Source organism: Solea senegalensis, linkage group LG12 (genome assembly GCF_019176455.1).
Source record: "Solea senegalensis isolate Sse05_10M linkage group LG12, IFAPA_SoseM_1, whole genome shotgun sequence".
Lineage (NCBI taxonomy): Eukaryota > Metazoa > Chordata > Actinopteri > Pleuronectiformes > Soleidae > Solea > Solea senegalensis.
In genome coordinates, this window is record NC_058032.1 from 13,660,830 (window position 1) to 13,674,772 (window position 13,943).

General features: G+C 41.8%; 2 protein-coding genes across 2 annotated transcripts; both read left to right on the plus strand.

Annotated features, from left to right (window-relative positions):
* The first annotated feature begins 700 nt into the window (after positions 1-700).
* On the plus strand, positions 701-10,566 carry LOC122778903. Its single transcript, XM_044041052.1, is given in 11 exon segments — positions 701-875; positions 1,551-1,683; positions 2,436-3,606; positions 3,801-3,934; positions 4,070-4,233; positions 4,498-4,652; positions 5,098-5,180; positions 5,303-5,378; positions 6,787-6,920; positions 6,923-6,967; positions 8,066-10,566. Coding segments are annotated over 11 exon segments (3,087 nt in total). The 5' UTR covers positions 701-725; the 3' UTR covers positions 8,908-10,566.
* Positions 10,567-11,337: 771 nt separating this feature from the next.
* Positions 11,338-13,943, plus strand: LOC122778902 (gap junction alpha-3 protein-like). The gene is made up of 3 exons (XM_044041051.1): positions 11,338-11,658; positions 12,218-12,458; positions 12,606-13,943. The coding sequence occupies exon 3, from the start codon at positions 12,630-12,632 to the stop codon at positions 13,710-13,712; it is 1,083 nt and encodes a 360-aa protein (XP_043896986.1). The 5' UTR covers positions 11,338-11,658; positions 12,218-12,458; positions 12,606-12,629; the 3' UTR covers positions 13,713-13,943.

The window sequence follows — 13,943 nt, forward strand, 5'->3', positions numbered from 1 at the left end:
CATTAGTGATGATAAATCTAAAAAACAACTGGCTACATAAGCCAAACTTCTCATACTCAAACATTAGGGTGGGAATCTGCCACAGACAACTCTTAAGCTGTGTAAATACAGCCTTTCTGTCTATGTGTGTCCTCTATCTCTACCTCTATCTACCACTGTAACATCCTGTTAACGTCAATGACACAGTGATATCCTGTATAATCCCACCACTTACAATAAACTTAAAATGTTTATTAATGTAAATGTTGCATTATAAATGTCTTCTTCCGTTTTGTATAATGAATTGTGTGTATTGTTCCATATCAATCGTGTACTACCATGATAGAGAAATTGAATAAAGCAGAACAGTCACTGAACTTGAATTTCTCCTTGGGGATCAATAAAGTTTTTTGATTTTGAATTTGAATTATTTGAACGTAACTTTACACGGAATCTTCCCATTTGGTGAGGACTTCGGCTAACCTAACAACAGATTTCAAGACTGCGGTCCCCTTGTTCCCTGGTCCCCCTTAACTAACAAACGCGGTAGAAGCAGCAAAACAGCAGAGTAAAGCGGAGGTCGTCAGCCTGACACCGTCACAGTAAATATTTAACAAGAGTAACTCCACCTAGCTAAATAGCTAATTAGCTCGCATTAGCCAACAGCCGCGCGAGTCAAAGCTCGTGCTCCAGCAGCAGCAGCAGCAGAAGACACGGACACAGACACGGATCCCGCTCCTTCGACCATGACTCCTCTCCAGCAACAGCAACTCGCCCGCCGCCACCACCTGCAGTCCTCTATAGACACACATAAAGTGCTGGTAATTTACAAGCTTTTCTTGCTGGAAAACGCCAGGAAAACACTGGAACAAGAACTCAACAATTTCATCGGCAAGGTGAGATTAATTGCTGTTTGTCATTATGTGGGTGTTTGCACAGGCCACACGCTGGGTTCGCATGTCCCTAACCAGATAAATAACAAGTTAGGCGGTTTAATTGACTTGACTGAGATTGCCAATAGCAATGGGACTAATAACTATGAAGGATAATTGATTGTAGTTTCCAGAGCTGTGGTGCAAATTTCAATTATTGACTGGCAACACAATGGAGACACTTGACATTATGTGGTCAGAGCTCAATGGGATGTCTCACAATGGGTCTCATTTTTAAAAAAGAACGTCGTTTATTTTCTTGTAAACCAAACTTCTTGTATAAATGCCTACTTTTTGTAAGAGATAACAAACCATCACAACCAAATTCACAATTATTGCACAATAAATAAGCAAAAGCAATTTGTTTGCTGTCATTCCTGTAATTTCCAACAGATGGCTGATTTGCAACATTATGTGTATTTTGATACATTTCAAATAAAAGTTAAAAATAGATATTTAAATTGATTGAGTGAGCCAATAAAAATTTGACCTGTGGATCCTGAACCAGTCTGTAGGAATAACTGATTACTTTTAAACTGTCAAGTGTTCATGTGTTTATTAACCCAGAAAACATTTTTACTGGCATTTTTATAATGAACAGAAAAGCAACAACTTATGGTTGTTTCACTTTTCTTTCAGGCCTATGATGACATCCAAGGATTCTTGAATTCATCGCTTCCAGCCTGTGTGTTCATTGACCTGGCAAATGTTCTGGATGCAAAATGCCGTACAATAGACAAACTCTCAGCATTACTGGAGGAATTTGTCGCTGGTAAGTCAGAAGTTAATCATATCATTTTAGCTGCGTGTCTGTGTAATGTCAAACATTGCACAATAAAAGGGGTTCCTAATCAAGGGCTTGCACATCACCAAGAAACCAAATTCTGGGAGCTGCTGACATGACTGGAAAATTGCTAAGTTACCCCAGTGAACCAATGCAATTTGAATTTGAACATAATCAAAACAGATGAACACAGAGATGAGAGAAACAAAATAATGTGACCAGTTGGATAATGTTGTAGTTTCGTAACTCCAGAAGATGGTAATTATGGCAACATCATAGATGCAAGCTGACATTAAACCCCATAGAAGAGGAAAAAAACAAAGATGAATGTATTAGTAGCACCTCATTTCCCTTCCTGTAGCTTTGCTGCTCGACATCAGGAGCTTCATCTTAATGATTGCAGTTGCAAAGAGACCAGTTTGACCTATCTATTTTGCCTGAGTGTCAATATGCTTTAAAAGACGCTCTGAAAGCTCTTGCCAATTTTGAAAAGCGTTGACATGTTTTCATTTGGAAAAGTGTTTCACAACAGTATCACACCCATATGTGCTTCATCCTTTTTAAATCAATAATTTTTTGTGCTCAAACGTTTCTGAATGTGAACATTACCTAACATTGCATTTCCATGTTTAAGATAAATGTTGTCTTGTGTACCTCCACTATACAGGGAAGAAAAATTTAAAAAATGAAGTGCAGTTTTTTTCATTACAAAACCCTCTTCCTGCTTCTCTTATCACCAGAGCCACAAGTTTGTGTCCAGCCTGCTGTCAAGATGGGTATGAGAACAAACCAGCCTCAGTCACTTGGAGACAAGCGGATCCTGATAACAGATGTTCTCAAGTTTGGGCCCATGTTGCAGAACGTGCTCATGGCAAGCTCTATTGTGAAATCAGTCCAGGTGCTTGGAGGGACACTGTCCCTTCAACAGCTGAAACATTTCCTCATTTCCCAGCCTGTAGCAGCCCAAGAGGATGACATGATCTACTGCATCTCGTCCAGCTACAACAGTGCTGTTCAGACTAAGAGCTCATCTTGTCACTTAAGGGTCAAAGAAAATGAACAAGCTGTTATTTATGATGAGAAAAGCCAACGCGATGATGTGATTCCACAACCTGCCATGAATCAGAGCCCCAAGGTGAATCCAGAGAGACCACCACTACTACTACCACCAATAGAAGCTATATTCCCAGAGTTAAGTAACCCAAAACCTAAAAAATTAACACCAGTTATTAGCTGGGGATGGGAGGGTCATTTCCAGGTGCAACACCAAAAACAAACATCCTCTCAGCTGCTGCACTTCCTCAGAGCCAAAGCTAAGAACATGGGTGCACAAGAGGTCACTGTGATGGAGTGGAATAGAAGTACACACCCTTCAGGTTCGCCACAGTCTATGTCGTCTTCCACCAAAACCCAAAGTTATCAATTCAGAAACGTTGAGTCAGACGATGTTATCGAGTCAAAGGCCCGGAAAACATTGCGTGCAAATATGGAAGACCAAGGCCCCGTCTTCAGAGTCAAACGAGTGGAATCGAGCGGCACGCTGACCTACACGTGTGTGATTGCAACTAAGACTGAATTGTGGGATATTGGAGACATTTTAACTGAGGTGCAACAAGCACACACCGATGACAGCCCAGCAAAAAATGAAGGCTGCCAAAATACAGCTGCTCAAGTGGAGAGCTCTTGTGTAAACATCCAGTGGAAAACCCAAACTTCCCAGTGCACAGAATCTGAGAGAGAGGACAATTATGCTGACGCGAAAACCCCAACAAGCAGCAGTGTTACCATTCCTGAGTTTCGGGTCCGGAGGTTTGAAGAGATTGAGGTTGTGGTGTCTCATATTGTCAGCCCAAGCAACTTTTATATCCAGCACGCAGACTCCTTCATCGGGCTGCAGGCCCTTGTCACAGAGTAAGTTGTTCATCATGGATTCTAATCTCTACACTGCTTTCTCTCAGCTTTTCACAACCCTCGCTGATTCCCTGATCGCATTTACAGGACCTACAGAGCCACTTATCCCTTTTTTATTACAGCTTTCTTTGTAGATCCCCTTTTTAATAATCCACATGTTTCTGGTTGTCATTATTTTTTGCTCTCATTTGCAGCAGCTGGAAAGCCAGTCGCTCATATGCAGAACAGAACTGCATTCCAGACATTGGAACCCAAGTAATGGGCTGGTTCCCTAAACAGGAACAATGGTGCAGGGCTCAGGTGACGAAGATATGTGGTGTAATTGGAGGTGGGTTTGTTTTTTTTGGAATGGTTTTGCAAATGCATTCCTCTAGATGGTAGCAGTGTCACTTCACTCGCATGTGGCCAATTGGAAACTTCCTGCTGCACTTAACCTGCCATGCTCTGTTTTGTTGGATGTAAGACGATGACTCCAGTCATGGTGCTGGGAGTGAGACTTCGATCAATGTGGAGGTGAAGAGGCTGGACCATGGTGACACTGCCTGTCTGTCACTGCTGTGCATCAAGGAGTTGACCCCAGAAATGGCTGTTCTTCCACTTCAGGCAGTACAGGTCTCACTTGCAAATGTAAGCTCTGTATTTTTTCTTCATATCAGTAGAGACTTCTTCATTCTCACCATGTATATAAACTAGTACATAAATCTCCATTTCAAGATTAAGATTATCTGTGCATAGACGGAAACGGTTAAATACTGTGCTGTGAGAGCGTAGACTCATTCATTGGCATTTGTCCACATGATTTAGTCACGGCCTTATCTATTGCTCAGTGATAAAGGAAATGAATTATCGCAGTTCATGCTATTTTGTGTCTTGTTTCCTGTCGCCCTGCAGGTGACGCCTGTTAATGGGACAGACTGGTCTGAGGAGTCAGTGGGCTGGTTCAAAGACATGGTGCACAACAGGACACTTTTTGCCAGACTTTACCCACAGGCGGCAAACGTTACCGTCGAGCTGTTTTTGGAAAAGGGAAAGCTCGGAGCTATGAGGTACTTGTGAATCATGAAATAATGAAAACGTTTAATTGTGAGTTTAGAAATATTGAATTGTAGTCACCAAAATTTATTGATGGATTGTATCTTGTTAAAACATGCCATATATCTAATATAACTGGCTATCATGTGTAAGAGTGTGTATTTATTTCTCTAAAGTAGTTCTGAGTCACTGCCTTACATTTGTATGTATTAGGGGTGGGAATTGCCTGAGACACCATGATAGAATATTATCATGATACTGAGTATTTGCAAAATCATATATTGTGATATACTCACCCTACAGCTCCATCTAGTGGACTGAAAATGTAAATTGTTTTTATGCTAATCCACAAAGTCATTCAAAAATTGTATACGAATAAAAATGTTCCCTCCCCCCACCCCAGTATGTATAATTTTTGCAGACGCTTCCTTTACAGTCATCTTTTATTATTCCTTTTAGGAGGGGAGCATCACTGTCTTTGAGACTGGCCCAGAATGGACACGCGAAACACAGCGAACTGAAGAAAGGCAGTCTCACAAAAAGTACGTGTGAGTATTTTCTTTTACACTTTCAGTGTGCATCTACAGTAAATAGCAGTATAATCTAGGTGAGACCTTAGCAGCACATTTCATTTTCATTCAAAATCCTGTTTTTTACTTTTTAGGCACAGTTCAACATAAAATGAAGAAACAGGACTCTGACTGGGGCAAATACCTCATCTCGTGCTACGCTCAAAACAAGAGGGAGCAATAAAAGCAGGAAATGCTTCGGTGTCTAAAAATCCTGAGACACATTTTAAATATATCACATACTTTCTATTGACAAGTGAACATGCAGAGGACTTTGAGTATTTGACAAACTGCTGTGATGGGCACTTTGCAGTACAACAATAAATGGAGGATATTTGAATATAATGAGAACAGCATTTACTGCAGTAGAACATATCTGCTTTGTGTATTTTAATGTTTAGGACTGCAGTTCATACAGTAAAGGCTACATAACTGTCTATTGAATGTGAGTGTTAAAGTGAACATGCTCTATTAGATTATTTGAACTTGGAAGATTCTGATTTGACCTTCTATAAAATTCAATAATGTTCTACAAAAAAGATTGTTATTGTAGAAGATAAGGAATCTAATGTCTTTTCAAAGAATTGATGGGAAAGTGTTAAGATTTTAATATCTATATATTCTATATAGATATATATATAAAAAAATACATATATATACACACACACAAGTATGATTATTTATATATGTATATATATATGTATGTCTTTTCCTATTAGACATAGTTGCGTTTTGCTGTCCCTCTTTTAAATAAGGGAAGTTTGCATCAGGTGCTGATTTATAATAGTTATACTACTATGTTGTAAGTTCAGTTAGATTAGTCTTCATTTAATTTTTTTGTATCCCTATCTTCAGTGAACTGTGGCAAATCTATTATTTACTCCATGTTGACTGCTGTAATAAAGATGTGTGTGTGTGTGTATATACACTGGCATCCCTCATCTCTCTATTTTGTAGTCGTGGAGAGAATATAAATGAAGCTTAGTTCATTCAAAGAATTAGCAGGCCTCGCAAACCCCCTCCCACTAAATCTGTCATGAATGACGCAGAACTGCTCATGGCACAGTGAACTGCCATAGGTCATCTGATGGAACATGACAAACGACCACATTGTGTTTTCACTTGGCGTTCAGTTTGTTGTCACTGTAAATAACTACTGTTGTGAGGAGGAGTTTGACTTGAGCAATATGTGAAAGCTCCCAAAAAAAAGAATAATTTGTGATTATTGGTTGAAAGTTAAGCTAATGATTGATGTTGATATATTGTGTTCGCTCAGTCAGAAGCACGGCTGAGACGGTTGTAGCCTTTTAACCTTTAACCAAAATGAATGGATATTTGTCCCACTTGGCATAGGCTTTGGTATAAATGTGCTCATGAATATCAAGACACCAGAAGCAAGTTTGTTAGGAAATGACTTGCTGTTAAAATAAAAACACACAATGATGGAATCAGGCATAAAAAGGTCATATTAAGTGTGCTGGTTATAAATGCGTATGAGATACTAAATTTAAAGGGTTTCGATTACAGTACATTTGTCTGTAAATGTTCATTTTCACCATGTTTATATAAATATATATATATATTTTTTTTTTTTCAGATTAATCTTCAAACCTGTGAGTGACCGTATGCTCTCAGTGACAGTGGCTCAGGTCAGAAAGAAAAAAAAAAGCTTCCCTCACTCCCCTTCTCTGCCAAGCACAATAAATAATGTGGCAGGCCGAGCCCTTTTGTGTCCACACAGATTCCTTCTTTTGCCCGGGGTAGGCGGAAATCGAGGCGTTTGATCTGAATTCTAAAGAGTCTTGTTGCAGCCCAATAAAGGCTGCCATTGTATGTAAATGGTTTATATAAGAGCATATGACCGCTCCGGTGCAGGGCAGTGGCTAGTGGCGGAGGAATGATTAGCATTTCCCAGACGCATGGTGTTCTCTGTCCAGCCTTTTGGCTTCATAAAAAACACAATATTTTCATTCATTTCCACCTGATCTGTACACATTTGTGTGTACCACCACAGCGGAAGGTAAAATACACGGACTGTAATTTTCCCTCTGTTTACTAACAGCGAGAGTGCAGTGAGGTCAGATGTTTGTGTGACTTACGGCTGACATGCCTGTCAGCTGGACGTATAACTTGTTTTGCATTCCTGTCCTCCTGCAGAGTCAAGTCGAGTCATTTTGAGTTTTCATCAGGGCACTCTGGTCAAATCTGTAACCTTTCTTGCAAACAATGAGATCTCTCACATCGTAAGAGGAAAAAAAAGTAGTCATGAGATGAATGTCTTGCTGGTGTCTTGGAGAAATTGTCTGGCAGTCTGACAATCTGTCTGCAACTGGGCTGTAGGTCAGTTTGGGAGTAGAGTATTAATACAGGGTGACTTGACCACGTGTCCCGGCGAATGTTTCGCAATTGGCTTCGAATTTGTTGCGTCCTGTGACGGGGCACGGTGCGAAGCCATCGCCCCTGTCTTTATACGGCCAACTGGCGACTTGGCACTTCTTGTCTGTCGAACAAATCCAGTTCGATGCTCAGGCCACAACTCAAGATGGTCTTCTTCGGACCCGGCGCTGCTTACGCCGCTTGCACTGCCGGCTAAGCCTGGTAAACCTCTAAAAACTAATAAGCAACAGAATATTACTGCATTATTAAGTTGTTTGTGGGTGATTTATAGCCCAGTGATTTTTATAATGTTGTCTTCCATTAATATAAATGTGACTTTATGCAAATATGAATTAATTAAATATTATGTTGTTGTTTTTTATTTACCATAATATTCTTTTGTAGCATATTTTCTTAACATTGATGAATAAAAGTTTCTATGTCCTTTTAATCCTGACTAAATTGTTGTCCCTCTTCTTCAGACCTGGAGTCAAAAATGAACTGGGGGTCCTTTTATGCCGTGATCAGCGGCGTAAACAGGCACTCTACAGGGATCGGACGCGTTTGGCTCTCCGTGATCTTCGTCTTCCGTATCCTGGTCCTGGTTGTGGCTGCCGAGAGCGTTTGGGGCGACGAGAAGTCCGGCTTCACCTGCAACACCCAGCAGCCCGGCTGCGAAAGCGTGTGTTATGACCAGTACTTCCCCATCTCACACATCCGCCTGTGGGCGCTCCAGCTCATCCTGGTCTCCACCCCTGCCCTGTTGGTGGCCATGCATGTGGCCCACCGCCGCCACATCGACAAGAAGATCCTGAAGAGGACGGGGCGCGCCAGCCCCAAGGAGCTGGAGCACATCAAGAATCAGAAGTTTCAGATCACTGGAGCTTTGTGGTGGACGTACATGATCAGCATCGTTTTCCGCATTGTCCTTGAGGTGGCCTTCCTCTACATCTTCTACTTGATCTATCCTGACTTTAAGATGGTGCGTTTGGTGAAGTGTGACTCGTTCCCTTGCCCCAACACAGTGGACTGTTTTGTCTCCAGGCCGACAGAGAAGACTATATTCACTGTGTTCATGCTGGCGGTTTCCGGGGTGTGTGTGCTGCTCAATCTGGCCGAGGTGGCGTACCTCATCGGCAGGGCCTGCAAACGCTGCTCTCGGGGTTCTGAGGAAGAGTCCCAGGTGGCTTGGATAAGTCGAGGACTGTCTTCTTACAGGCAAAATGAAATCAATCAGCTGATAGCAGATCACCCTCTCAAGTCTAAGTTCACTGTGACCAAAAAGAGCCCGAGTGAGAAGGTTGAGAGGTGCTCTGCTTTCTGAGACTCTGCCTTTTTGTCTCCCGTTAAACTAATCCAACATGTCCAATACATATACACATGTACATATGTATATATGTGTATTTATGCGTTCTTGTTTTACTGACTCAAGTGTTAGTTGCTGTTTAAATTTGTCTAAACTATTTACAGAGCCAGTAGTGAAGATTAAGGGAAAATACCTTCTTTTCTTTCTTTTTTTCTTTCTTTGAGCTGATTTTCTTCAAATCATCGATGTCCACAATTTGTCAAATTTACCTTAATTTGTTTGGATTTTGCCTGTTGTTTTTTTTTTTCCTTCCCCCTTTGAAGCAGCTTTAATTCATTTTACTAAGAAGAGCTGCCAAGTTGCCATGGTGGGATGATTGCTTGGGCTAAACAAACCATGACTATGAGGATTGTGCTTCCATTTATTATCGTCAAAGTTGGGCTCTCGTTGTGTGACGGATCACTTTAATCTGTATAGATGAAATGCAGCAGGTGTGTCTTGTTTTTGTCCCGGTTTGACGCCTGACGTTTGTGCCAGAATAGTTGCATTTATGAAACACAGAACATAGATATGAGAAGTTGCACATGAATATTTATGCGTTCTAAACGTTGCCGTTTGGAAACCTGACTCTAGTTTCGCTTATCAGTTTCTCATCAGCACACGGACACACCGTCCAACAGACTTTTCCGAGTCCTCCGTGTAATTTGGCTCCTTTTGAAAGCGCGTTCTGGAAACCAAGCGTGAATAAATCATTTCAAAGATGTTTCCTTCAAGTCTTTATGAAAAGGTTTTCAACGGGCGAACGCCTGGAGAGCAAACAAAAACAATTGGAGGATAAAGTTTGGAAAGTGCTTTGCAGTGATGTCAAATATACATGGTTTAGAGTTAGAGGTAGAGTTTACTATATAAAAAAAAAAAAAAATGCTGGATGGAAAGTCAACCTTTTTATTAAGATTTAAAAAAAGGCTACTTTGTATCTTATTTATTCCAGTCTGAGTCAAAGCGCGGCTTGTAGGAACAGTATTGTTTCTCCATGCCAGTGGGCAGATGCTTGGATTTCTTCAGACTCTGTTGCTTATATGCCAACTTTTTTTCTGCAGAAAGCTGCTACTATTGGTGCTAGAAAACCAAATATGTTTGGTTTTCGACAACACACTGTAATCACACTGTGTAACGCCAGCTTGAAGGGAGAGAAAGGGCATTTTAAATAGTTTTCTCTCAAACTTTTCCACAGTCTGCACAACTTTTAAACATTTAACAACTTTTTTCATAATGTCATAATGTTTAACTGACGACACTGCAAAATTGCTCATTCATTTATTTATGCCTTCTCGTCTCACTTTGTACTGTACATATCAGATTCAGATTTAGCCGTTTACTTTAGCTTGGATTGAAAACAATATTTAGGCACTTGTATATATGACTTATTTATGTTACTGCAGTTTTGTTTTCTAGTTATCGCTGGTGAATGTCTGAGTTTGGCCTCCTTTTTTTAACATTTATTGTCTCTGATCATGTGTCATACGCTGGTATGTGATGAACTTAACCTGTTATTATGTACACTGTAATGCATACAGAAACCCTGTATGTTAATGTTATCAGTTTACATCAAGGTAAACAATACAGATTTAAAGGTGCAGTGTGTAAAATGTAGGTGAAATTATGTTTATTTGACAGTAATTGAAACTAAAAAGAAATGACCTCATTTTTTTCATTTCCCCAGAATGAGCTTTTCATATTTGTATCAGGAGGCGATTTGTTTGAACCACAATTGTGTTCTTACAATAGCCCACAGTGGACAAAATTAAACGTTTGTTTTAAGTTTGATGCTAATTGAAGGCTACATAGGTTCTCTAACATGTTTGGAAGTGAGTGGTGAGGTGAGGGATATTCAGCTGTAGCATGCAAATGTTTTTACACACTGTACCTTTAAAAAATGGGGAAAACGCAATATACTGTGTGTATATCATGTAACATGGTGAAATAAATTGCCTGATAATTTGACAAATACAATTGCTCAAACCGAGTTTTTTATTATTATTTTTATTATTATTATTATTATTATTATTATTACAGTGAGTTTTTCCTGAATTGATAAAATAATGATTCTTTTCTGTAGTCTTTTTCTGTTTGGTTCCTCCTATCAGGGACTGCTGTTATTCTAAAGCTGAACATTTTCGTTGACTTCCCTCCCTTCCTGCCATTGTGATTTGTAAGTTGAGGATGCAAATGGCTACTCATCTCCGACTCCTACCCCACAACCCCCCATGATAGGAGAGACCCTCCTGCTATATTTAGACCCCCAAGGCACTTGTGGTCAGACAGATTGACCAGACAACACGATTGGCCAGCTGCCCCGTCACTCACTCTTCCCAGCGAGTAGAGGGGCTTTAATAGTTTATATTGGAGAGTTTACCCTGAGCCAAATTTAACCAGGAGGAGCGGGGAGGGTGAGCAGGCAGGTCAGACATGGTTGCGAGTGCATCCAGTGGGTTGTGTTCATGTGTTGTGCTCAGTGGAAGACCCTGGGGCCTGGATCCTGATTCCTGTCTGAGCTGAATCTGAAGACAGAAGACTGACTCGGTGGATTTGCTGGTGTGGACAGAGGTGGAGGCCAGCAGGAGACCACCTCTCTCCCTGCCCATTCATGGGCATCGCTGGGGGCCAGAAGATCAGTTTTGCTCTGAGGCCTGTAAGCGATGAAGAGCAGCTCCATGGACCCTCAAAGACGTGTAGTGCTTCGCCACAGGAGATGAATGAGGTAACAAGGTGGGTCCAATCAGTAAATATTGAATTGACTGAATTGACTTTATTCCTCCCCCAGGGGGGAAACACACAATATATATTGATTTCAAATATAACTTTATGTGTGATTATTTGAGACGTTGAATGCTCTCTCTGGACTTTCTGGAGATAAATTTGGACCAAATTTAAATAATGTAAGGTGGATTTTGTGGCCAAAGGCTGCAGTTTGTTTACGGCTATCTTGTGTGGGAACACAATGCTACTTACACTCTTAAGAAACCTCTTCACCTTTACTTTTTAAATTAAGTGTTATATATTTTTTTCCCTTTGTTACTGTGACTTACAAAGTCTGAGAGGCTTAAACTGAAAGTAGATATGATAGATTTTTGTTTCAGCTCATTCCACCTGGCACAAGTCAGCAGGTATCAGTTTAATCTTCCCCACATTACTGTCGTCTGACTGTGCCGTCCATCCATCAGAAGCAGAATATATTTATAACATAGCGTGTTTCAGGACAATACCAACATTACTCAACTGTTTCTAATTCACACTTCCTCCACATCTGCCTGGTGTTTGATTTCAGTTCGTGTGGATCATGTTGCTGTGGCTTGGGTCCTGAAGGCCAGCAGCCACAGACTTATGACTGGAAACGACCCCCCCACCCTGTCCACACTTGCCAAATATATACCCTCCTAAAGTAAATATAATCCTGTTCTGAGTCCACATGGAAAAGGCCAATCTACCTGCTCAGCAGCCGAGTCCCACACTCACTTAGTCACTTGGCTCCCTTGAGACTCATTTGGTCTGAACGCTGCGGAACTTAGGTAAGACATTTGAAAGCTTAACTGATGCTGGCTTCGACCTCTAGCTAAGGTTTATGTTTTCATGGAAAAGATTTACTTGATATATCATTCAAAAATCAGAGAAAAGTGACTGTTGTTGTATTTGAACTCTTTTCACTGCTTTGACAGTCCCAGGTCTGAGCTCACTCAGCTATGGGGGACTGGAACCTCCTGGGAAAGCTCCTAGAAAAAGCCCAGGAGCACTCCACGGTGGTGGGGAAAGTGTGGCTCACCGTCCTGTTCATCTTCCGCATTCTGATCCTGAGCGCCGCGACGGAGAAAGTCTGGGGTGACGAGCTGTCGGGCTTCACCTGTGACACCAAGCAGCCTGGTTGCGAGAATGTGTGCTATGACATCACCTTCCCCATCTCCCATGTCCGCTTCTGGGTGTTGCAGATCATCTTCGTGTCCACGCCGACATTGATCTACCTGGGGCACATCGTCCATCTCGTGCGGATGGAGGAAAAGCAAAAGGAGAAAGAGCGGGCGAAGGAACAAGCACATCATTCAGACAAGCAGGCCCTCATTGTGGAAGCTCACCACAAAAAGGCCCTGGTGAGGGATGAGAAGGGCAGAGTGCGCCTGAAGGGGGAGCTTTTATGCACATATGTCTTCAATGTGATTTTTAAAACCCTGTTTGAGGTAGGCTTTATTGTGGCTCAGTATCTCTTGTATGGCTTTGAACTGAAGCCCATGTACACATGTGACAGACCACCCTGCCCCAATGTGGTGAACTGCTACATATCCCGACCCACTGAGAAAACCATCTTTATCATCTTCATGCTTGGGGTGGCAAGCGTGTCTCTGCTCCTAAACCTCATAGAGGTCTACCACCTGGGCTTCACCAAGTGTCGCCAGGGCATTACCTTCAGAAGACGTCAACAGGCTTGTGGGAATAACTCCAAAGATGCCACTGTGCCCTTTGCCCCGAGTTATGATGACTATTTTCACGGGCACCACCAAGTCCAGCCTGCCTACCCTCCTGTGCCGAGCTACAACCTCTCCCCTCTGTCTGAGGGCACAGACTCGTCCTTCCACCCCTACCACAGCAAGGCGGCATACAAACAGAATAAGGACAACCTAGCGGTCGAAAGGAGCAGCAGCAAGCCAGAGGAATGTGACCTGAAAGGGAAGAAGGGAGCAGGATCGGCCCCTGGGTCACCAACGCAATCCCGGCCCAGCCGCGGTGCCAAACACAGCAGCAACAAGACTAGAATAGACGATCTGAAGATATGAAAAGGTTTATGTTTCTCATAAACCTCTTAGGTCTTAAACTGCTGTGAGACGATCACGTGTTGTTTGGACACATTCATACATGTTGAAGTGGCCTCTGCTTTTTTGAGACGGCACGGGTCTGAGTCAGTCCAGCCTTCAGGGGAGTGACAGTGATTGGGCACACGAAGACGCTGTAATTGTATTGTGATGTTGGAACACTGTATGAAAGAATAATTCAAATCCAAAAAACAA

Excerpts from the sequence above, each read along its gene's own strand:
- LOC122778902 (XM_044041051.1), top strand. The coding sequence starts at position 12,630 with ATGGGGGACTGGAACCTCCTGGGAAAGCTCCTAGAAAAAGCCCAGGAG.